Below are 26887 nucleotides of genomic sequence, written 5' to 3'. Positions count from 1 at the left end.
TCAGTACATCTGGGAATCTGATGCAGACAGTTTCAGTGTTGTTAAGGATCCTCGTGGAAACACTCTTGGACGGGGAACCACGGTCAGGTACGATACTCTAATTCGGAATCTTAACAATTGTCATTGCTTAATTCTTGTGTTTTTCACTCTATTTTTTCCCCTTAATTTTTATGATGCAATTACAATTTTAATCATGATATGAGTTGTGTAAAAAGCTGCAAAATTAAGAATCACAAAATTGGTTGATTTTGTCTCGAAATGTGGAATATTGTAATTCATTTGTGATTAGATTTTTTATTCTTTACTTACATGTTATTTATTATACCTGGTCCCATCAATTCATTTATCAAACATTTTGTCTTAATTCTCTTGTTATCATAGATATAAAAGTTGAGTAATTAAGAATGTAGGATTTTTCTTAGGTATGATGAAGGGATGTTTGGCGCACTATAAATATATACCATTATTATTATTATTATTATTATTATTATTGTGCCATTATTTAGATTATTTATTATGTATTATTATTCATTTTTTTTCATTCATAATGATAATATTGACAGTGTCTTTGTATTTTTTCCATTTCAGTCTGAAACTCAAAGAAGAGGCTGGTGATTACCTTGAAGCGAACACTTTGAGAGATCTCGTCAAGAAATACAGCCAGTTCATCAACTTCAATATCTACATGTGGGCTAGCAAGGTGAATTATGCTAAATTTAATTATTAATTATAGTTGGAATTAACTAAAGTAAAATGCTAGCTTGTGTTGTGTTAGAGGACAGTAATTCATTTTGCATAGATTAAAGTTTATTTCAGCCATTTCAGTGATATGTTGTTTGAAGATTTCAGAGATTCTTAGTTCACAAAATCTGATTTCAGTCTGTTTAATAAGTTCTAAAACCTATACTGTTTAATTGGTATATACACTTTTTTAAAATGACCAAATGGAGCCAAATTTGATTAAAAAGTTTATTTTTCGTGTCGGATTTTAAAACCAAAATTTAAGAGGGAAAGTGGTGAAGATATTTTTTAAACGGGTTATAATTATATTGTTGTTGTTATCATCATCATCATTATAAGCATCAAATTATAACTTATTATTATTATTATTATTATTATTATTATTATTATTATTATTATTATTATTATTATTCTGGGTGGGGATCCTGGCCTCCCATAGTGGGCAGGGTGGCACTTACTGTGTCTTCTATCCCCCTATATCTGTTTTCCAATTTGCTTTCTGTCTTTGTCTCGGAATGAGATTACTTGGTTTTGTCCTGGCATTGGCCGGAATCCTAGCTGGGAGGGAAACAGTCAAATGCATAGTTATTGTTTTGGGAGATGATTTTCTTTTCCTTGTAAATCATCTCTCTGTTATGTATTATTATGTTTGTTATTTTAAATGTATACTGTAAGCATTTGAGTGTACTCCTCTTTGTTGGATTTTGTGCTTGTGTCCGGATGAGACTTATAGGTGATCTCAAACTAAGTACATTGGTGGTATACTCTTGGAATCTACATCTGATCCCTATTTGTTCCCAGTTCCCCTTTGTCTTCCTTTCTCTTGGGTGCTTTAATTGTAATTCTAGAACTTTTTACTATTCCATTTTCTTCCTTTTTACTGGCGCTGATATAACCTAAATGTGTTGCAAGCGCCGTAAAACCCTTAAAAACAAAACAAACAATATTATTATTATTATTATTATTATTATTATTATTATTATTATTATTATTATTATTATTATTATTATTACTATTACTTTTAGGAGGAGGAAATTGAAGAGCCTGTTGAGGAGGATGAGGCAGTTGAGGTGGACAAAGACGGAAAAACAAAAGAGGAGACTGAGGAAGATGATGATGGCAAAGTGGAGGAAGAGAGTGAAGATGCTGATAAACCAAAAACTAAGAAGGTGAAGAAGACTGTCTGGGACTGGGAACTCATGAATAGTGTTAAACCCATCTGGACCCGCAAGTATGTTTTTAAAAAAAATTATTTTGTTGTTGTTTTGTGAATTTCACTCCTATCATAAAACCCCTTATTAATTAGATACATTCTTGATCTGAGACTTATAAAAGTTAAATCAGTTGCAACCATACTGCTAAATTGTTTGGGTCATTGTTGCCATAAACTAAATAGGTTCTTTTATGGTCATGTGGTTCCATCGGAAGAGTACAATTCCTGATGAGCTTAGTAAATCATTTGGTGGTTTGTGTTTGGAATGCAGTCTATTTATGATATCTTTAGGTTATGATTTTGATTTACATTTGTACTATTTTTGTTAGATTGCTTGTTTTTTTGTTTCAGCGGTCTCTCATATAACCTCAATTGTGTTGGAAGAGACCTAAAGCAACAAACAAAAAAAAACTGCCAGCATTTATTTGATATGATATGAAATTTTGAATTATTGTGGGGTTATATCGAGATGCATGTATTCTTTCTTTAAATTTGTCCTTTTTGACATGTTTTCAATGTGACTCTGCCTGAAGAGGGAACCATTGATTAAATCTAAATATGAGATGTGTTGTGTGATAAATTTTAATCCTAGGCATTAATCTATGACCAGCCGTCTCAAAATGTTAATTGTGTTGGGGTGAACCTGCTGTTTTCAATTGAATTTTATGTCCAACTTTTATAAATTTGGGTTTGAATTAAACTCCATTGTGGAGAGTGAGTTTTGACACAAAACTCCGACATTATACCAGATTGACGTGGTTGACGTCGCATGTGTCCTTAACATATTGTATACACAATTTTTTTAAACCCTAAAAACTATCATTTAATCTCCAGACCATCTGAAGTTACCGATGAAGAATACAATGATTTCTTCAAGAGCATCTCTAAAGGCAGCAGTGAGCCCTTGTCCAAGATCCATTTCACGGCTGAGGGAGAAGTGACCTTTAAATCTATTCTTTACATTCCTAAATTTGCCCCACACGACTCATTCTCTAACTATGGAAAGAAAGTCGACCACATCAAGGTGAGGATGAAAGATGCTTAAGGGATAGAAATAAAATCTATCAAATTAAGTTTGAATATGTGACAAATTTTAGAAGAATAAAAGGAATTGTAAAATAAATTTAAAAAATAAAGATTTAAGTTTAAAGTTGTTTTTTTTTTTTTTTTTTTTTTAGGTTTAATAGCTTATTGTAAGAATGCACCTTGATTATCCCCCTGTTTTCCAACATGCTTTCTGTCTTTGTCTTGGAATGAGATACTTGGTTTTGTCCTGGCTGACTGGGTGGGGATCCTGACCTCCCATAGCGGGCAGGGAGGTACATACTGTGTCTTCTATCCCCTTATATCTGTTATCCAACATGCTTTCTGTCTTTGTCTCGGAATGAGATTACTTGGTTTTGTCCTGGCACTGGCCGGAATCCTAGCTGGGAGGGAAACAGTCAAATGCATAGTTATTGTTTTGGGAGATGATATTTTTTTCCTTGTAAATCATCTCTCTGTTATGTATTATTTTTATTTTGAATGTATAATGTAAGCATTTGAGTGTGTTCCTCTTTGTTGGATTTTGTGCTTGTGTCTGGATGAGACTTGTAGGTGATTTCAAACTAAGTACATTGGTGGTATGCTCTTGGAATCTACATCTGATCCCTATTTGTTCTCAATTCCCCTTTGTCTTACTTTTTCTTGGGTGCTTTAATTGTAATTCTAGAACTTTTTACTATCCCATTTTCTTCCTTTTTACTGGCGCTGATATAACCTAAATGTGTTGCAAGCGCCGTAAAATCCTTAAAAACAAAAACATGTCCTGGCTGAGAGGGAAACAGTCAAATGTATAGTTAGTTTTGGGAGATGATATTTTTTTCCTTGTAAATCATCTTTCTGTTATGTTTTGTTTATGTATTATATATGATTTGTAAACATTTGAGTGGATTCCTCTTAGTAGGGACCTATGCTTGTGTCTGGATGAGACTTTTAGGTGATCTCAAACTATAGTTTATACACTGATAGTGTGCTCTTGGAATACATCTGTTCCCTATTTGAACCAATTCCCCTTTGTCTGCCTTATTCTTGGATGCTTTAATTTTAGCTCTAGAACTTTTTGCTATCCCATATTCTTCCTTTTTACTGACGCTGATATGACCTTAATGTGTTGCAATCGCCGTAAAACCCTTAAAAACAACAAACAACAGCACCCTGATTAAGATTTTGAGTCATTTTAGTCATTTGACCAGATGCCATGTTTATTAAGGCAGAAAAATGTTGAGCTATCCAAAACAATAAAGACGTTTTTTTGTTTTTTTTTTCAATTCCATAGATGTATGTCCGTCGTGTGTTTATCACTGATGACTTTGAAGACATGATGCCCAAGTACCTGAGCTTTGTCAATGGAATTGTAGACTCTGATGACCTCCCTCTCAATGTATCTCGTGAAACCCTCCAGCAACACAAATTGTTGAAAGTCATCAAGAAGAAGCTGGTCCGTAAAACATTGGACATGATTAAGAAGATCGGCAAAGAGCAATATAACGATTTCTGGAAGGAGTACAGCACCAAGTGAGCAATGGCTTTTTTTGTTGTTTTTTTTTTTTCTTTTCTTCAGAGTTGTACTCATGTCTCTGGTAAATTAATGGTGTGGCTTTGATTAGTGGGTATTTTATGTAGAGTTAATGCTTTTCATTATTACTGCAAGAAGTAAAAACATATCCTTTTAGTGCAATTTCGGCAGTTCTTTTTAAATTAAAAAAAAAGTACTTACTGTAAATTAATCGAATTATCTTTATTTATCCTCAATGGGGAAATTTGTTTTTAGGGTCTATTCCAAGGGAAGACTGTAATAACCCAGTCATTCGCTGCAGAGTAGATTTTCATTTATCTTCCATTTTAATTTTGCTTAAATGAGATGCTAATGTTCTGTTTCAATATTTGTTTTCAGCATCAAATTGGGTGTGATTGAAGACACATCCAACCGTACCCGTCTGGCCAAACTGTTGAGATTCTACTCTTCCAATTCCGACACTGAGCAGACCAGTCTGGCTGAATACATGGAGAGAATGAAAGAAAAGCAGGATGCCATCTATTTTATCGCAGGAACCAGCCGAGCTGAGGTACTTATGTTTAAACTTGTCTATTTTGATAAACCTTTTGCATATCAAATAACAGAAGAATTTGCGATCTGGAATTAGAATTTGTAGTAGCTGTTTGTCCTACTACTTTAGCCGAACTAAAACACAAAACCTAGGGTTTCAGTCCCTGTCATTCTTATTATTCTTTCTTTAAGGGGGAGAGCGACACTAAAGGGTCATTTTTTTTTATTTGATGAATTATCCAAAACTTATATGCACAGTCATAACGTATATGTTTGGGAAGGATGATTGCATATAATATTTTTCGAATAAAGTTGCCCGTTGCAATGGAAACGACACCATATTGGAAAATATACAACAAATCTTAAAAAATCAAAAGACTTTTTGTTTATCAACCCATTTCCATAATATTTTGGCCAGAGGTAGAAAAAAGGAAAATAAAGAGGCTCTAGAAGCCCGATTTTTAATTTTTAAATTAGAAACTTTAAAGATTAAGTTAAAAGTTATTACTCGATTTTCCCCTTGAAAAAAGTTACACAATTTCAAAATTACTCAGATTTTTTTTTTTTAAATCCGACTCCTAGAGGACCTGCGTATTTGAATGACACTCATTTGTAGAAAGTTTGAAGAAGATTGGTTGAAAACTGAGGGAGGAGATAGGTTTTTAGTGACGAAAATTGCAGTTTTGAGAAAAACGCATTTAAAAGTCAAAAGTAAACGAGTTTAGGTAAAAACTCTCCTCTCGCTCTCTGATTGGATTGTGACCACATGACATAATTATGAACAAAGTGATTGGTTGTTGAAGATAGAGGAGAGTTTTTACTTTACATTGATATGTTTTTGTCTTTACTTAGTTATAAAGATTATTTGATATTCTTTCATGAAATCAGTCCACTGAAACTAACAATGGGCAGGATTTAACCATACTATGGGTCACAAAATACATTATTTTGAGAAGAAAAAAACTGAAGATGAAATTCTCATGCAATTTTTTATCGAGACAAATGGTCACATAACAACATCCCACCAAAATCTAATTTTAGCAAACTGGGTCAAAATCCATTATTTTTAGCGTCGCTTCCCCCCCCCCCCCCCCCCCCCCCCCCCCCCCAAACATTTTCAAACTTCTCCAAATAATTTTCGCTCACAAATCTTTTATCTCTGTTTCAATTAGGTCGAGAAATCTCCATTTGTTGAACGGCTTTTGAAAAAGAATTATGAGGTCCTTTACCTTGTTGAACCTGTGGATGAGTACTGCATACAAGCCTTGCCAGAATTCGAAGGCAAGAAGTTCCAGAACATTGCCAAAGAAGGTCTGTCTCTTGATACTTCTGAGAAAGCTAAAGAGAGGAAGGAAGCCTTGGAGAAGGAATTCCAGCCCTTGACTGACTGGCTCAAGGAAAATGCCCTCAAGGATAAGGTAGGGTATTTTAGATAAAGCTTAAATCTGGGTTCTGATTTTATTTTATTTTTTAATATCTTGACCATATTTTATCAGTTAATTTTGAATCACTTATTTTTTTAATATAATTATTGAATTGTACATTTGTTGTTTTACCTGATTTTTTTATTTTTTATTTTTGGTCTGACAGCATTCTCAAGCACCAATTTAACAGTTAATAGTTTGATATTTGATTGTATATAGGTCAGCAAATCGAAATTTAGAGACCCCGTTGGACATGTAGTTGAAATAATTTTTCATAATTGTTTAAAATTTACCTAATTGTTGGTTGATATATTAAAATATTTCATCATCAAAAAACTTTCCTACACCCATTGCTTGTTTGAATCTTCAAAAGAAGCTATATTTATGGGTTTTAAACTGTACTTCTGTAGATTAGTATAATTAACTTAAAATTAACATTCTCAGATTGAGAAGGCGACCATCTCAGAGCGTCTGACCACTTCCCCCTGTGCCTTGGTTGCTAGCCAGTATGGATGGTCTGGTAACATGGAGAGGATCATGAAGTCACAGGCTTATGCCAAACAAGGAGATGCCTCACAACAGTATGTTACAGATTTTATTTATCTCTTTTATCACTCATCTTTTATAGCCATATGACCTATTGAGCTGGAGTTTTATCTAGTTTCTCTAAATATGGTCGTTTAGTGCTTTTGTATTTTATAGTTTGTTAAAGATTAATTTGAGTATATATTTTTGTTTTTTGGTTTAGTTATTAAAATAATTTTAAATACATCATGGTATAAAAAAAGATAACCTTTAAATAGATGATGTGAGAAGCTTTTCTGTGGGTGGAATTACCCCTTTGGCGGGGTATGTTGGCCCTCCAGTTTGCAGCATTTCTATCTCTTCTATCTGGGTGTTTATTTTGGACTTCTCATATTCAGCAGGGAGTTAACTTGCTGTGTCTTCTATTCTCGTGTATCTGTTTTCCAGGTTGCTTTTTGTCTTTGACTTGAAATGAGATTACTTAGTTTTGACTCGGCCCAAGTTGGAGTCCTTGCTGAGAGGGAAACAGTCAAATGTATAGTTTTGTTATAGTTTTGAGAGATGATAATTAAAAAAAAATGTTATGTACTGTTATATTGTTTATTTTGAATACGTTTTAAAACATTTGAATGTATTGCTCTCTGTGGAGTCCTGTGCTTGTGTCTGGATGAGACTTTAAGGTGCGGGTGGTTGGATGGGAGCATCACCCTTGAATCATATACCTATGATGTTCGCATGGGTATACGATCCGATAGTGATGTCGTTTCTTCTTCTCTTTACTAGCCTATCCTGCTTCTTTGGTTTGTGATTGTATTTTTGACAGGGGATTTTTTTTTTTCTGTAAATCTTCTGCCTGTTTGTTCTTGGTTATTTATAATTTAGCTTATGATATCTTTAGGTTATGATTTTGATTTACATTTGTACTATTTTTGTTAGATTGCTTGTTTTTTTGTTTCAGCGGTCTCTCATATAACCTCAATTGTGTTGGAAGAGACCTAAAGCAACAAACAAAAAAAAAGACTTTAAGGTCATCTCAGACTGTGCACTTGGATAGTTTGCTCTTGGAATCTACTTTTGTTCTCTTTTTGAACAAGTCCCCTTTTTTCTTCCTTTCTCTCAGGTTCAGGTTCTGTTAATTGTAAATCTAAAATTTTTTGATTATCCCATTTTCTTCCTTTAAACTGGTGCTGAAATGACCTTAATTTGTCTGAAGCGTCATAAAACCTTAAAAAAACCCAAACAAACAACAAACATATCTTTTCTATCCCCTATATATTAATGGCCCTTCATTTGGTTGTTATTTAGCTTGAACCCAGTCCAGTGCAGAAATGACTTTATAGTGTTCCAGTGCAGAAATGACTTTATAGTGTCGCAATTGCCTTAAAAACTCTAAAAACAAAGTAGAAGGTTTTTGCATTACAAATGGGCTCTGACGAATCTTTACAACTGTCCATCTTAGAATATATTTCATTACAGAGGGTACAAATAAAAATGGACAAGATTAACCAGATGATTGGTCAATGCCCTTTACTAAAAATTGGAGCAATCATTATAATGGTGAATTAACCAGCATTCTTTACATCAAACAGGTTCTACGCCAGCCAGAAGAAGACCCTAGAGATCAACCCCAGGCACCCTCTCATCAAGGAATTGAAGGCACGTATTGAGGCTGACAAAGAGGAGGTTACAGCCAAGGATCTGGCCATGGTCATGTTTGAGACTGCCACTCTACGATCTGGTTATAGTGTACCTGATTCCGCTGGATTTGCTGAGCGTGTAGAGAAGATGTTGCGTCTCAGCCTAGATATCCCAGTGGATGAGAAGGTAAAATGTTTGGGTTTGTTTTTTTGTTAATATCTCTTTCTCCTTAATTACCCACCATTTTCCACCTAGATATGGCCTGAAAATAAGCTGTTAGTCTTTCAAAAATAAGTTACATTTAGTCTTTACCAAAATGATATGGTTCAGAATACAATTTTTCCCCACTGAGTTTGCACGTTGTGACATTAACATAGAAAACTTTTTTTTTAAATAGAAAAGTGGATATCACTAGTGTTTTCAAAGTAGTCTCACATTTTTGTCCCCCCTTTTTTTTTGCAGGTCGATGAAGAGCCAGAAGAGGAAGAAGCTGCTGAAACTGTTGATGAAACTCCAGAGGAAGTGCAAGCTGAGGGGGATGAATCTGAGGTAAGTGTAAACAAATTTCAAGTTTCAGTTTTGTCTAAATGAAGAAATCAAGCAGTCAACAAGTGTGATGGAATGTGATTGAGTTTTTGAAATGATGATGATATACAATTTTAAAAAAAGAAACTGATATCTTATAGGTGTGAAACAAATATTTGAGGGCTACTGGGTTTCTGTTAAACGAAACTTGTCTTTTACAGTCTACTATCTTCCCATGATTACACTGTTTATAATTAATTTTAAAAAATAAAAACTTGATTTTTGCTGTGCATGGTGTTGCAGTTTGCTCGTTGTAGACTTTCTCATCTCTCATTGATTTTAGTGCTATAAAAGTATTATTGATTTGCTTTATATGATAAATTTTTAAAAATCAATTTAAGCTTTCACATATTTGTTTATTTTTATATATGTATAATTAATTCATTTTTTCTTCTTCTCTTTTAAAAATTGTGAAATCACCTAAAATATTATTTCTGTTCACCTTTCTACAATGTGTCACTGATAAACTCCTGCTTGAGTCCGTTTTTCTTGTGAAAACTAAAGCTTGCATCCTTAAGTTATCATTAATCTTGAATGCATGATTACACTGTAAGATTCCATTTGTGATGTCAAAAACAAAACTTATAGACAGAATGAACAAAAATAAAAATAAAAGTATTAATTTGTCTTTTAGTCATTGAATGAAGTATAGATATGAAGTGATGAATAAAATCTCTGGTAATTTTAGCGTTATTCCATTGAATAGTGAATAGGCTGTGGTAATAACGTTTGGTTGGCTAGTTATTCACTCATTTATGTCTTTCTCTTGTTTTTTTTTTTCCTGTTATTTATTTTTTTTTTTTTTTTCATTCTAAATCCGTTTGAGATATCCTTCTTGCTTTAAAATAATAAAATGCAGGAGTATTTAAAGCAAAACAAAATGAATGCTCTCAGTTCATCACAGGAACTGCATTCCTTTAAAATTCTCGTTCTCTCTCACGCGGTTTTCGTTAGAAAAGCAGTAAAATAGTATTTTTTTCTTATAATAGGTCCCTGGCTTTGTATTTTTTACTTCTGTCATACCCCCCTCCTCCTGAACTGTTGAGTGACTTGCATTGTTTGTTTTTTTTCCCCTCTTTTCCCTTTCTTTTAGGAGTCTGAAGAACCCGTCAAGGATGAATTGTAACCCCTGGTGTTGTGATAGTAGAACGCCATCATACATACTAACAGCGATATGCCGCCTCCATCCAGCCTAGACTTTCATCCTTATCCATCTTCATCATCATTTCCATTTTCATCGTTACCATCGTCAATATTGTCATACTAGCAACTAATCACACACACACACACACACACACAAAATCACCTCAATTGACCATTTCATTGTCTTTATTTTTCTTACCCCTAAACGACACACAATTTATTATCACAATTCCTTTAGTCTTTTAAACACATGACAACTCAGTTTTATATTGAGAAATATCTTTCATCTGTTCATTCATTGATCATCACAAATCACATCGCCATTTAATTGTGTTTGAGTGAAATGTCATATTTGGCTTTTTGACCATCTCAGTGAATGTATCGTATTTTATGCACCTGAATTTGAATTTATTTTACTATTTCTTTTTGTGTATGTTGAATGATGTGTGTTTGTTAGGTGCTATTGTCATGGATTGGTGTTGCAACTGCTTCTAAACTGTAGCAAACAAACAACAGTAAGGTGAAGAAGAGTTCAACACTAATGGTTTGATTAATTGCATACTATATTATTGGAAGTAGTATTTTCCCCAGAATAATTCCAGCCATGTTGAATTTCGTTGAAAAGTGACTTATTTTTTGAGCACTGTTAGCTTTATGATTTTTACAAGAGGTTTTTTTTCTACTTCACTTTAAATCTTATTTTGACTATTGTTACCTCAACTGATTTTGATTTTGTAGGGGATATGTGTTATGCTCATTTAGTGATTTCGTAATTTGGGTTGATTATTAGGATATTTGGTATTATCCACATGTTTATTTTAAGTTGAGCACAACTTTTTTGATTGATTGTTTTTTGACCAATGAACTGTCACAATTTTTGTTTTACTTAAATCTGGTGGACCAAGTGCATAGCTGCCAATACAGATAATACAATTCTTCCTCCTACAATAAGTTTGCCTGTCAGATGGAATATTTGCAAAAAGAAAATCAGCAAAGTTTTCATATAGGCCACAAAAAGTTAAAAGAGATATTTCTGTGGGGTTTAAACTTTTTCCCCCCCTGTACACCCTTTTTTTTTTTAAATGATGGTGATATGAGTTTATTATTTTACTTAACAGTTTTAACATGGCCGTTCAACTTACTCTGCACAGGGAGAACAGTGTAGCTATGCAACTGCTGATGCATTTGTTTTGTATTTTTTTGGAAGATTGTGATGTTTTAATTTGAGATGGTTAGAAAGTCAGGTAATGAATATAGTGTCACCTAAAAGATGAACAATTGTAGAATTCTTTGAATGCGTGGAGTGAGTCTGCTTTGAGTTATTTCAAGTTATGCTGGTCATATCTCAAGTATGTTCTGTGGTTAACTTGTCAATTCAGGGCATTTGAATGTTTTCTCTACAATCCTAGAGAGAAACTGTCAGAAATTATGAATGGTGATTGATAAATGTGGGTTGATTTTGAGAAATGAGGTAGAGCAGTTACAATTTTGTTAAATTTGTGTATATTGGGGATATTAAACGTTGGATTGCTATCGAGCTGTCAAATTTATCATTATTTATATTTATTAATTATTATTACTCTTGTTGAAATGTGGATGCCAATTTTTAATAAAATTGTTATTTTTGGACACTGAACTAACAGGCTTGTTGTTGCATGTTTCGTCTTATTAAAAATTCATCTTTAGTTTTTATTATACATTCCAGCTTTTTATGTTTTTTCAACGATTGCATCGACTTCACAAGAATGGTAATCAAAACCTGAAAATAGTTGGATTTTAAAATGATTTTCATGTCATATGTCAATGACGTAAAAAAGGAAAGGAAATGGCTGTTAACATTATAGGTCTTGATAGTCCACTGTACAGAGTAGCATTGATGATGGGCAATCCAGTCTTATCACTATTTTCTTTATAATTTTGTTTCGGCACTGACCCTTTCAACTCGTTCTTCTCGATCACTTGTGATTGATATCTTTTTTTTCTTCAGATTTATACATTTTCTTTGACCACTTTTTTTGTTGATGTTTTTATATGTATACAGTCAGTGTGTTAAAATAAATAAAATTTTAAAAAATACTTTTATTTATCCCATAGGTGAGATTAGTCTTTAGGGTCTTTACCGGGGGAAGATCAGAATAACCCAGGCATCAGTCACAAACTGAGCCCAGTGCAGCGTCACAAACTGAGCGAGGCTGAGGTGACTTGCTCGAAATCACACCGCGCAGTGGGTATTCGAACTCGGTACTTTTCGGGTATGAAGAAAAGACCGAGCCATCCTAAGCATAACCTCAACAACAACAAAAAACAATGATAAAGCAATATTTGGCTACCTAAATATATATATATTACTTTTTTTTTCCAAATAAAAAATTACTTTGTCTTAAATAGTGAAAACATGTTAAACAGAAAAGGGCTAAATCAAATATAAATAAGAAGCAAAATTCTAACAAAGGATGACCAGTGAGTTTTTATTGCCTTTTCATCAAACGTCATAAAATTTTAGCTTCTAGAAAACACTTTGAATCATAAACTTTTTTTTTTTTTTTGCTTTGGTCTTGTGACCTGATAATATCACATATAATGAGATCAACCTATTTTTTTTAATTGCCTTATTATCCTTTCTTACTTTTTCTTTTTTTTTTTTTTTTCTTCTAAAAGTTGATTTATATGACCTTAAAAGTTTCAACTGAAAGAATTAGAAAGGGAAGAGGTTAAAGTATTTGTCACAATGAAAAAAAATTATTTTTCACTTCATTTAGGGCTACATAAATGTCTGGCACTAAAGAATGTCATGACGGGACACGTATTGCTCTGTTTTATACCCCCCCCCCCCCCCACCCTAGTCTGCCGTGGCGACTAGGATGGTCCTCTATCCCCCTAGTGTGTTGCCCAGTCTTCTGTTGTAGTCCGATAGTGAGATGGCTTGGTCTTAACCAACCCCTGACCGTGGACCGACCGTTCTGCGATTGAAACATGTTTTGTTTTTTTCTGTGGGAGATATTTGTGACCTACCTCCTCAAAACGCTCTTTTGTCGATGCGACTTAGATGCTTAAAATGGAGTTTTACAATGAATAATAAGAATTTTGTATGTTTTACTGAGGGCAAAATGGAACTAATCAATACAATAAATAGAAGAAATTGCAAGATCACTAGACAAATGATATACTGCTACTTAGGCTTCTCAAAAGCTTTTGACACTGTTCCACACAAAAGATTACTATTAAAACTCGAGCAAAGCGGAATATCTGGATGGGGTTCCCGACTTCCTACAGTGGACAGGGAGGCACTTACTGTGTCTTCTATCCCCCTATATGTTTTCGAATTTGCTTTCTGTCTTTATCTTGGGAATGAGAATACTTGGTTTTGTCCTGACCCTGGCTGAGAGGGAAACAGTCGAATGTATAGTTAATTTTGAGAGATATTGTTTTCCTTGTAAATCATCTTTCTGTTATGCACTATATTATGTTTTGTTTAAGTATTATATATGATTTGTAAACATTTGAGTGTATTCCTCTCAGTGGAGTCATGTGCTTGTGTCTGGATGAGACTTTTAGGTTATCTCAAACTAAGTACTTTGATCGTGTGCTCTTGGAATCTACATCTGTTTTTCCTATTTGAACCAATTCCCTTTTGTCTTACCTTTTCTTGGGTGCTTTAATTGCAATTATGTTGCAAGCGCCGTAAAACTCTTAAAAACAACAAAGCGGAATTCAGAATATTGGGAGGTAATGAAACAAATCAGAGAATATGGAACAACAACCGCAAAATCTTGTACAATGGTCCAAAGTTCAAGGACTGGTTTTGCAATCGAACGCATTGTTGTCATTGACAGAAACTCAAACGAAAATGTAATGTCCTTTCAGAAGTACTTCATGGAACGGTACTTAGGCCTTTATGCTTCTTGATATTTATAAATGACAATGACATCGGAAACAAATTATCTCCATAAACAAGGCTTAAACTGCTCGTAGACAATAACCTTCTTTTCAAGACAATAGATAGTAGCACAGATGCACATGAACTCCAGAAATATCTTGATTCCCTCCAGACGTGGTCAGATACATGGCACATGAAGCTCATTCATCAAAATGCTATGTCATCAAAGAGCTTTATACATTCCAGCACGGTTTCCCCGAACTCCTCGGGACATGCAAAAAAAAGTTCGAGGAAACCATACCTTGGGGCTGCCCTCTAATGGAAGGACTGATTACAGAGCGGTCTGTGTAAAAAAAAAAAAGAAAAAAAACTTAAATACAATCTTATGTTATTCGAATGCTAGACCAGTTTGCTTTACTGTTAGGAGTATCGAGGAAACAAAGATCAAATTGTTAACCTCGGCCTGAAGATGCAGAACGAGAATGAATGAGCAATAATCTCGGAGTAGAAAACATTTATATGAAAAGTTGCACAACTTTGTTAATCTGGTACTGATACTATAAATTTCTGTTGCACATTTAGCTGGTCTAATGATGAATGCAACTCCGTCTGCCAGAGACAAAACCTAATAGCCTCTCACAGTCCCAATTCTAGTTGGGATCTTTTGGCCTCCCACTCCCAAGGTAGGCAGGGGGTCACTTTCGGAGTCTTATATCCCCCGACTTCTGATTTCTGAGCTGCATTCTGTCTTTGTCTTGGAATGGGATTACTTGATTTTGTCCTGGCCCTTGGCTGAGACTGAGACAGAAACAGTCAAATGTATAATGTTAGTTTTGGAGGCGATATTTTTTTCTTTGTAAATCATGTCTGTTATTTTGTTTGTTTTGTTTTGATTTGAACATATCTTGTAACCATTTGAGTATATTCCTCTTAGTGGGATCCTCTGCTGGATGAGACTTTTAAGTAATCTCAAACATTGATGCTGATGTATGCTCTTGGAATCTACACGTGGGGCCGTTTTCATGAACGCGGACAAGCGCTTAGTCTCTATCTCTGTCTTGAAAAAAATCGGATTTCATGTGAGCTGACTAAGCAAGTCCGGGACTAAAATCGCGGCACCTTCGAATTAAGTTTGGCCAAGTTTTAGTATAGTTTGCTCTTGGAATCTACATATGTTCCCTATTTGAACCAGTTCCCTTTGTCTTTCTTTTTCTTGGCTACCTTTACTTGTAGTTCTAGAATTTTTTTCTCTATCCCATTTTCTTACTTTTTACCGGCGCTGAAATGACCTAAATGTGTCGCAAGTGTCGTAAAAGTAAAATCCTAAGCTAAACACCCGCCCCCCCCCCTTCCCAAAAAAAAAAAACAACAACAAACAAGTCCCCTTTGTCTTACCTTTTTTCTTGGTTTAATTGTAATTCTAGAATTTTCTTCCTTTTGACCAACGCTGATATGACCTAAATGTGTCGCAAGCGATGTGAAAACTCTTAAAAACAAACACAGCCCCAAATGTTGGATATATACGTCGTTTTTAAAGTTAAACTGGGCTCACTTGTAGACTTAAAAGATAAGTGAACATAATATCATTTTTTAACAAATATGGCACGGAGAGATAATTTCTGCACGTAATATCTTATTCGTTCACTTACCGTGGAATTCATTGCCAATATTAAGAGGTGAAAATGGTTGATATAAATTTTCAGACATTGTAATCAAAATAATTAAGGAAACCACTAACTGATATCGATTCAATGCAAGTACTCCTACCTCATTGTCAAACACGTTAAACGGAAGGTTGACACACAACCCCCGTGCTTAACCGATTTAACGGAGAGGGAATCAATCACATGTATGGTTTTGGGAGGTGGTTTTTTCCTTGTAAATCATCTCTCTGTTACGCATTGTTTCTTTTCTTTTTCTTAGTTTTTTTTTCATATTTAATTTAATTTTATTATTATTTCTTGTTTGTTTATATATTTATTTAAATAATGGTTTATAAACATTGGAGTGTATTCCTCTTGGTGAGATCCTGTGCTTGTGTCTGGACGAAACGTTTAGATAATCTCAAACTAAGTGCATTGAAAGTAGAGTATGTTCTTGGAATTTATTTATATTCCCTAGTTGAATTTGTATTCTCCTTTGTTTTAATTTTTCTAGTTGGCTTTCAATTGCAAATTTAGAAGTCTTAAAAATCCAATTTTCTTCCTTTTTATTTGCGCTGAAATGTCCTAAATGTGTCGCAAGCGGCGTAAAACCATTTGAAGTAAAACAAAACAAACAATGCCGGAGTAGCTCCATTTTTGTTTTTGAAAATTTCAAAATGACAAATTAGGGAGCAGGCGCTGGGGTAGGATAAAGATATGAAGAAGTGCGCATGTACCAGTGCCAGTCAAAGCAAGAAAGAAATATACAAGAAAAAAATACCCCCCAAAAAAATCAGCCCGCCTCGACTGGGAATGGAACCTCATATCTCCTGATTACCGGTCAGACTTGCTACCATTACACCACAGAGGTTAGCCGATAGTTGGGACGATTTAATGCCTAATTCTTCACAAACCCTCGCTTGCATCACAAAACAAACAATGAACACGAAAGGACGAGGACGACATTAGATTAGCTCCATTTTTATTTTGAAATTTTCAAAATGACAAATTAAGGAGCAGGCACTGGTGTAAGATAAACATCTGAAGAAGTGCGTATATCAGTGCCAGTCAAAGCAAGAAAGAAAAATGAGAGACAAAACCCATCCAGAAAATCAACCTGCCTGGACTGGGAATCAAACTTTAGTCCTCCTGATTACTGGTCAGAAGTTCTACCATTACATTACAGAGGTTACCCAATTCTCACATTTGATATTCAACAAGTGGATTAGGACCCTTGATTTCCCTTGTGAGGAGACCGTTTCCTTGTTCTGGAGTAAAGGCATATGGTTTTGCCTGGCACCTTTTTGGATCTTTTGCTGAGAGTTCAATTGGCCGTATTTTTGTGCCTGAGATTATATTTTTTCCCATTTAAAAAATCTCTCTATAATATCCTACAAATTAAGTTGTTACTAATATTCAGTATTTTATTGGTATGTGCGTGTATCCATTTTAGCGAATGTCGTTGTATGGGTGGGACTTCATAGCGAGCTCACGTTACAGAAGTAAAGAGAACGTATTGCTCCTGGATCTACTTGTACCCCATCAACGCATTAAAATTCTATACCTATCCTCTATACGTTTTTAACCTACATAATCTATCCTATCATTTTTCGATTTAACAACACTGAAGTTGTCACAAACTCCGTAAAACAGTTTTCCTTGATCCAAAATAATCATATCCAAAAATAATTGTCCTTTATTTCTCTTTTCTTCGCAGGAGTCTTGCAAGTTTTGCAATAGGAAATTGATGTCTTCAGAACCACTTCAAACCAATAGCAAATCTGTTACGAAGGAATCGAAAAGCAAGGGGAAATCGAAAAATAACGGTGATGATGATGATGACGACGACGATGGTGATGACGATGATGAAAGTGATACTGATAACGACGATGATGACAGTGATATTGATAACGACGACGAGATTGATACTGACGACAGCAGTGATGAAGAAAAAGACTTTTCAGATGAACATGATTTCGAAGATACACCAGATGTAAAGAGAAATGATGATAAAAAGGAAGAAAAACATCATGATGATGTTCTTGAAGATGACTACGATGGCGATGAAGAAGTTGAGGTAGATCATTTTAGACCCGAGGAACCCGATTTGTTGGAAGCAGATGGCGATGGAGATGGAATTCCTGACCATTTGGACAATGACGACGATAATGATGGTATTCCTGATCTTGATGACAAAGACGACGATAACGATGGCGTGGAAGACGATGAAGAAGATACGGATGGAGATGGTGTACCCGATAAATTCGACAATGACGACGATGGAGATGGAATTCCAGATGATGATGAAGGTGATGACGATGGTGACGGAGTTCCAGATCACCTCGATAATGACGATGATAACGATGGTGTTCCCGGTCATTTGGATAAAGACGACGATGGTGATGGAATTCCTGATGACGATGAGGGTGACGATGATGGTGATGGCGTCCCCGATTATTTGGATAAAGATGATGATAATGATGGAATACCAGACCATCTTGATAAAGATGATGACGGTGACGGGATTCCAGATGATGAAGAAGGTGACGATGATGGGGACGGTGTACCCGATCAATTAGATAATGACGACGATAATGATGGGATCCCGGACCATTTAGATAACGATGATGATGGTGACGGAATTCCCGACGACCAGGAAGATGACGAAGATGGCGATGGCGTGCCAGACCATCTGGATAATGATGATGATAATGATGGCATCCCAGATGACAAAGATCACGATGACGACGGTGATGGTGTACCTGACGTCGACGAGGTCGATAGCGACGGTGATGGAATCCCAGACCACATCGATGAAGATGATGATAACGACGGCGTTCCCGATGATGAAGATAATGATGATGACGGCGATGGAATTCCTGACCATAAAGAAGACAAAGACGGAGACGGTGTTCCTGATGTGATAGATAATGACGATGACAATGACGGTATCCCGGACCTTCTAGAACAGGATAGAGACGGAGACGGGATCCCAAATCATTTAGACGATGACGACGATAACGACGGTATTCCTGACGATAAAGATGATGACGATGATAATGATGGAATTCCCGACGATAAGGAAGATTCAGATGGCGATGGTATTCCGGACGTAGAAGATAACGACGATGATGGTGACGGCGTGCCCGATTCTCTGGAAGCAGACAGTGACGGAGATGGAATTCCTGACCATTTAGATACCGATGACGACAATGACGGTATCCCCGATCATGAGGATAACGATGACGATGGTGATGGTGTTGCTGACGCTGATGATGATTCTGATGGTAATGGTATCGTGGATAAGTTTGATGCTGATGATGACGGAGATGGAATTCCAGACAGAGAAGAGAAAGACACGGACGGAGATGGGGTGCCCGATTATTTGGACAATGATGATGATGGTGATGGTATTCCCGACCATAAAGACGATGACGACGATAATGACGGTATACCTGACGACCAAGAAGGTGATGACGATGGTGATGGAGTGCCTGACCATTTAGATAACGATGATGATAATGATGGAATTCCCGACCATTTAGATAAAGATGATGATGGTGATGGAATTCCAGACGACCAGGAAGGTGATGACGATGGTGATGGTGTTCCAGACCACTTAGATAATGATGATGACAATGATGGAATTCCCGACCATTTAGATGAAGATGATGATGGTGATGGAATTCCAGACGACCAGGAAGGTGATGACGATGGTGATGGTGTACCAGACCACTTAGATAATGATGATGACAATGATGGAATTCCAGATCATTTAGATAAAGATGATGATGGTGATGGAATTCCAGACGACCAGGAAGGTGATGACGATGGTGATGGTGTACCAGACCACTTAGATAATGATGATGACAATGATGGAATTCCCGACCATTTAGATGAAGATGATGATGGTGATGGAATTCCAGATGCCTTGGAAGCAGACAGTGATGGGGATGGGATTCCAGACCATTTGGATGATGATGATGATAACGATGGTATTCCTGATGATAAAGATAACGATGATGATGGTGATGGCATCCCAGATGACAAAGAAGATGAAGACGGGGATGGTATACCAGATGTGTTAGATAATGACGATGATGGTGATGGAATTCCAGATGATGAAGAAGGTGATGCTGATGGTGATGGTGTTCCAGATCATCTCGATAACGATGATGATAATGATGGAATTCCAGACCATTTAGATAAAGATGATGATGGTGATGGAATTCCAGATGATGAAGAAGGTGACGATGATGGCGATGGCAGACCAGATCATCTGGATAATGACGACGATAATGATGGAATTCCCGACCATTTAGATGAAGATGATGATGGTGATAGAATTCCAGATGCCTTGGAAGCAGACAGTGATGGGGATGGAATTCCAGACCATTTGGACGATGATGATGATAACGACGGTATTCCTGATGATAATGATAACGATGATGATGGTGATGGAATCCCAGATGACAAAGAAGATGAAGACGGTGACGGTATACCAGATGTGTTAGATAATGACGATGATGGTGATGGAATTCCAGACGACCAGGAACGTGATGCCGATGGTGATGGTGTTTCAGACCATCTCGATAACGATGATGATAATGATGGAATTCCAGACCATTTAGATAAAGATGATGATGGTGATGGAATTCCAGATGATGAAAAAGGTGACGATGATGGCGATGGCATACCAGATCATCTGGATAATGACGACGATAATGATGGAATTCCCGATCACCTAGATAAAGATGATGATGGTGATGGAATTCCAGATGACGAAGAAGGTGATGACGATGGTGATAGTGTTCCAGACCATCTCGATAACGATGATGATAATGACGGAATTCCAGACCATTTAGATAAGGATGATGATGGTGATGGAATTCCAGATGATGAAGAAGGTGATGACGATGGTGATGGTGTTCCAGACCATCTCGATAACGATGATGACAATGATGGAATTCCAGACCATTTAGATAAGGATGATGATGGTGATGGAATTCCAGACGACCAGGAAGGTGATGACGATGGTGATGGTGTACCAGACCACTTAGATAAGGATGATGACAATGATGGAATTCCCGACCATTTAGATGAAGATGATGATGGTGATGGAATTCCAGATGCCTTGGAAGCAGACAGTGATGGGGATGGAATTCCAGATCATTTGGACGATGATGATGATAACGACGGTATTCCTGATGATAAAGATAACGATGATGATGGTGATGGAATCCCAGATGACAAAGAAGATGAAGACGGTGACGGTATACCAGATGTGTTAGATAATGACGATGATGGTGATGGAATTCCAGACGACCAGGAAGGTGATGCCGATGGTGATGGTGTTCCAGACCATCTCGATAACGATGATGATAATGATGGAATTCCAGACCATTTAGATAAAGATGATGATGGTGATGGAATTCCAGATGATGAAGAAGGTGACGATGATGGCGATGGCATACCAGATCATCTGGATAATGACGACGATAATGATGGAATTCCCGATCACCTAGATAAAGATGATGATGGTGATGGAATTCCAGATGATGAAGAAGGTGATGACGATGGTGATGGTGTTCCAGACCATCTCGATAACGATGATGACAATGATGGAATTCCAGACCATTTAGATAAGGATGATGATGGTGATGGAATTCCAGACGACCAGGAAGGTGATGACGATGGTGATGGTGTACCAGACCATTTAGATAACGATGATGATAATGATGGAATTCCAGACCATTTAGATAAAGATGATGATGGTGATGGAATTCCAGACGACCAGGAAGGTGATGACGATGGTGATGGTGTACCAGACCATTTAGATAATGATGATGACAATGATGGAATTCCCGACCATTTAGATGAAGATGATGATGGTGATGGAATTCCAGATGCCTTGGAAGCAGACAGTGATGGGGATGGAATTCCAGATCATTTGGACGATGATGATGATAACGACGGTATTCCTGATGATAAAGATAATGATGATGATGGTGATGGAATCCCAGATGACAAAGAAGATGAAGACGGTGACGGTATACCAGATGTGTTAGATCATGACGATGATGGTGATGGAATTCCAGACGACCAGGAAGGTGATGCCGATGGTGATGGTGTTCCAGACCATCTCGATAACGACGATGATAATGATGGAATTCCAGACCATTTAGATAAAGATGATGATGGTGATGGAATTCCAGATGATGAAGAAGGTGACGATGATGGCGATGGCATACCAGATCATCTGGATAATGACGACGATAATGATGGAATTCCCGATCACCTCGATAAAGATGATGATGGTGATGGAATTCCAGATGATCAAGAGGACGATAAAGATGGAGATGGCGTTCCAGATTATCTCGACAATGATGATGACAATGACGGTATTCCTGATCATCTCGATAATGATGACGATAATGATGGAATTCCGGATACCTTGGAAAAAGATACTGATGGTGACGGTATTCCCGACCACCTAGACGATGATATTGATGGTGACGGTATCCCGAACGATAAGGATGATGATGACGACGGAGATGGAATTCCAGACAACTTGGAAGATTCTGACGGAGATGGTATTCCTGATTATTTGGATGATGATGACGATAATGATGGAATTCCGGATTATTTGGAAATTGACACTGATGGAGATGGAATTCCTAACTATTTAGATGATGACATAAATGGAGATGGAATTCCAAATGATAAAGATGACGACGTTGACGGCGATGGAATTCCCAACGATAAAGATATCGATGATGATGGTGATGGAATTCCAGATTACCTTGATATTGATACAGATGGAGATGGAATACCAGATCATTTAGATGACGACATTGACGGTGACGGAATTCCAAATGATCAAGATGACGACGATGACGGAGATGGAATTCCGGACTTGGAGGAGGATGCGGACGGTGATGGAATACCGGACCATTTAGACGATGATGATGATAATGATGGAATTCCTGATCATTTAGACATTGACACGGATGGGGATGGAATTCCAGATTATTTGGATGATGACATAGATGGCGATGGGGTTCCTAACGATCAGGATGACGATGACGATGGCGATGGAATTCCAGACAACGAAGAAGACTCCGATGGAGATGGAATTCCTGATTATTTAGATGATGATGACGATAATGACGGAATTCCGGACTACTTGGAAATTGATACTGATGGAGATGGAATTCCTAACTATTTAGATGATGACATAGATGGAGATGGAATTCCAAATGATGAAGATGATGACGTTGACGGTGATGGAATTCCCAACGATAAAGATGTCGATGATGATGGTGATGGAATTCCAGATTATCTTGACATTGATACAGATGGAGATGGAATACCAGATCATTTAGATGACGACATTGACGGTGACGGAATTCCAAATGATCAAGATGACGACGATGACGGAGATGGAATTCCGGACTTGGAGGAAGATGCGGACGGTGATGGAATACCGGACCATTTAGACGATGACGATGATAATGATGGAATTCCTGATCATTTGGATATTGACACTGACGGAGATGGGATTCCAGATTATCTTGATGACGACATTGATGGTGATGGGATTCCTAACGATCAGGATGACGATGACGATGGCGATGGAATTCCAGATGATCAAGAAGACTCGGATGGAGATGGAATTCCAGATCATTTAGATATCGATGATGATGGTGACGGTATTCCTGATAAATACCAAATTGATAGTGATGGCGACGGCATCCCCGATCATTTAGATGATGACGACGACAACGATGGTATCCCGGATCACCTTGATGACGACGATAACAATGATGGCATTCCGGATTCCAAAGAAGTGGATACTGATGGGGATGGGATTCCTGATTATTTGGACGATGACGATGACAACGATGGAATTCCAGATTATCTGGATGACGATAAGGATGGTGATGGTATCCCTGACTACCAGGAAATTGACACTGATGGAGATGGAATTCCTGATTATCTAGATGATGACGACGACAATGATGGCATCCCAGATCACCTCGATGACGACGACGATGGTGACGGAATTCCAGATTCCAAAGAGATTGATTCTGATGGCGATGGCATCCCAGATGATGTTGATGATGATGATGACAATAATGGAATTCCAGATCATATAGAGAAGGACACTGATGGTGATGGTATACCTGATTATTTAGACGACGATGATGACGGTGATGGTGTCCCTGATAACCTTGATGACGACAAAGATGGAGATGGAATTCCTGACCAACTGAAACTCTTAGATCTCAACAGAAATAAAATTCCAGATTATCAGGAAATTGATACGGATGGAGATGGTGTTCCAGATTATATTGACGATGACGATGATAACGATGGCATACCCGATGATGAAGATGATGATGACGATGGTGATGGAATACCCGATGATCAAGAGATCGATACTGACGGAGATGGAATTCCAGATTATTTAGACGACGATGACGACAATGATGGAATTCCTGACGATGAAGATTTTGATGCTGATGGAGATGGAATTCCTGACGATGAGGAGGATGATACCGATGGCGATGGCATACCCGATTATTTAGACGATGACGACGATAATGATGGAATTCCAGATGCTATTGATACGGACAAGGATGGAAATGGAATTCCAGATTTCATGGAAGTGGATACGGATGGAGATGGAATTCCCGATTATCTAGATGATGATGATGATAATGATGGAATTCCAGATTTTTTAGATAATGACGACGATGGTGATGGAATTCCAGATGACAAAGAGGATTTTGACGGAGATGGAATTCCAGATTACCTAGATGATGATGCTGATGGCGATGGCATTCCTGATAAACTGCCAGACTCCGATGGAGACGGTATACCCGACTGTAGAGACGACGACGATGATAATGATGGAATTCCAGATATTGAGGAAGATCAAGACGGAGATGGAATTCCTGATTACATGGATCCTGATCGAGATGGAGACGGCATTCCTGACAAAGACCAAGATTCTGATGGAGATGGAATACCCGATTATTTGGATGATGATGACGATAACGACGGAATTCCAGATAGCAAAGATAAGGACGACGACGGCGATGGCGTCCCTGATAAACTAGACAAGGGTAAATGCAACAAAGAAAGCTGTCCGCATAAACCTATTAAGAAGCTCAAAAAGAAGAATTTGGCGAGAGAAAATGCGACATTTTGGTTAAGAATAAAGAATGTTTTGAAAAAGATGATGAAAGCCGCGTTAGAACAGGACATTGACAACATCAACAAGCCAGGAAATCTTCGTAAGTTGCCCATTGTTGAACAGAAACCCCATGAGCAAACATTGGATTTGTTCGAATTAGTAAAGAATTTCATCTATGGTAAAGATGGTGATGATGATGACGACGACGACGATGATGATGATGATGATAAGAAGGACGACGACAAGAAGGGTGATAGTAAAGATAGAGTCAGTGATGAAATACCAGAAGTTCCAATTAGAGTTGTACATAACAATGTAAAAAAGCAAATGGCTCAAAAAGAAACTGGCGTCAAGAAAACACAGCAACAGCAACAAGCACAAAAACAAATTCCTAAAAATGTAGAGGCAAAAATTGCAATGGCACAAGCTGCCAAAAAGAAAGCACAACGACAAGCCGCTTCTAAACCGATCCCTCAAGGCATAAAAACGGGTCAAAAGTTAACACCACAGCAGATCAAGCAACAACAAATTTTGATGGCAAAACAGCAGCAACTGAAATTACAAAACCTTCAGCAGCACAAGAAATCAGCAAATCAGCAGCAAGGAGCCAAAATTCAACCTAAATTGACTAAAAAGACAGAATTGTAGAATTATTAAATGTTTAGATGCATGTTATGATTATTCCATAAATAATCTTCTACCGATTTTTTTTTGAAAATATACATGTTATAAACAGAGCTATTTGAAATATCCCTGGGGAAAAATATGGAAAAAAAAACCCCATTCATTTTTCAAAAAAATCATTGATCGTTTGGTTTGTTTGCACTACAGATAAAGAAAAAACAGGGTAGAAGCTCATATTATGTGGTCATTTTAAAATAAAACTTACAAAAACATTGACCAACAAAACAAAAGCACTGTTATTCATTTTACATGATTCACACAATGCATATAGTTATGGTTCCTATGTGGCATCATTACGTTTGCCTGCCAACGTGGTTTGAAATTTACGCTATCATAACTAAAATGATTCTTTAACAAATCGACAATCCTAGATCTGCTGACATTCCAATTAAAAAAAACTGCCATCTATTACTTGATAAATGAGCACATAGTGCGTGCACAAAGAAATTTTATGGGAATTCTATGGATACAAAAACTCTCATCAAAAAAAAACCTCTGAATTAAATTACTTTGATGTACCCTTTGACTGTTGGTGGAATAACTTTTTAGGATTGGTTGTAAACTGTAATGGTTGAATGCGAATGTTAGAAAATTATATCACTTGATAAACTTTCAGCACTTTTCAGTAATGCACGATTTTCCCTATTCCACATTAATGAAAGTAAAAGGTTGCACTATGCTGTCATTCGTTTAAATTATATTCTAAAAGAAATGTTTAATATTTTCTTTCTATACCCACTTATTTATTTAATCAGAATCACACAACCCTGTCTGCTTTTTATAATATAACATGCCTTCGGAACAAGCAACCCTTGTTGTAAAATATAATTTTGTTTGAAATTATATTTAACCAACTATCTCAGAGCGATGTTGTGTCGGTGCAAATCTCAAGCTTAAAATGGCATTTTAAGTCCAAGTATAAAATTTAAGTTACGAATGCCATTGAGGAAAATGAGTTTTTGTTTCTTAAAGCTAAAAGATGTCTGATCCAGTTGACTTTAATGTCAAATTTTTTAAATCTAATTAATTCCAACACAATACCGATTGACACGGTGGGTCAAATAAGTTTGAAGCAGTAACATTATGTCACAGTTATAAGAGAGACTTACCAGAGAGACTCCAGT

The 26887-nt window shown here is 36.7% G+C and overlaps 1 protein-coding gene across 1 annotated transcript in view; it reads left to right on the top strand.

The window, feature by feature from the left end:
* LOC144975834 (uncharacterized) overlaps positions 1-26527 on the top strand; it is a 42716-nt gene extending 16189 nt beyond the window's left edge. Inside the window, exons 6-16 of the mRNA XM_078920024.1 lie at positions 1-87; positions 589-700; positions 1767-1972; positions 2789-2978; positions 4272-4510; positions 4890-5061; positions 6215-6460; positions 6911-7047; positions 8581-8815; positions 9092-9178; positions 17595-26527. The exon at positions 1-87 is cut by the window's left edge and continues 43 nt beyond it. Coding sequence (XP_078776150.1) covers positions 1-87; positions 589-700; positions 1767-1972; positions 2789-2978; positions 4272-4510; positions 4890-5061; positions 6215-6460; positions 6911-7047; positions 8581-8815; positions 9092-9178; positions 17595-25727 — 9844 coding nt within the window. The 3' untranslated portion in view covers positions 25728-26527. The remainder of the gene's footprint in view (positions 88-588; positions 701-1766; positions 1973-2788; positions 2979-4271; positions 4511-4889; positions 5062-6214; positions 6461-6910; positions 7048-8580; positions 8816-9091; positions 9179-17594) is intronic.
* Positions 26528-26887: the final 360 nt, after the last annotated feature.

Source organism: Berghia stephanieae, chromosome 6 (genome assembly GCF_034508935.2).
Source record: "Berghia stephanieae isolate SIO BIC M18660-M18661 chromosome 6, UCSD_Bste_1.3, whole genome shotgun sequence".
NCBI lineage: Eukaryota > Metazoa > Mollusca > Gastropoda > Nudibranchia > Aeolidiidae > Berghia > Berghia stephanieae.
This window is presented reverse-complemented; position numbering and strand designations above follow the sequence as displayed.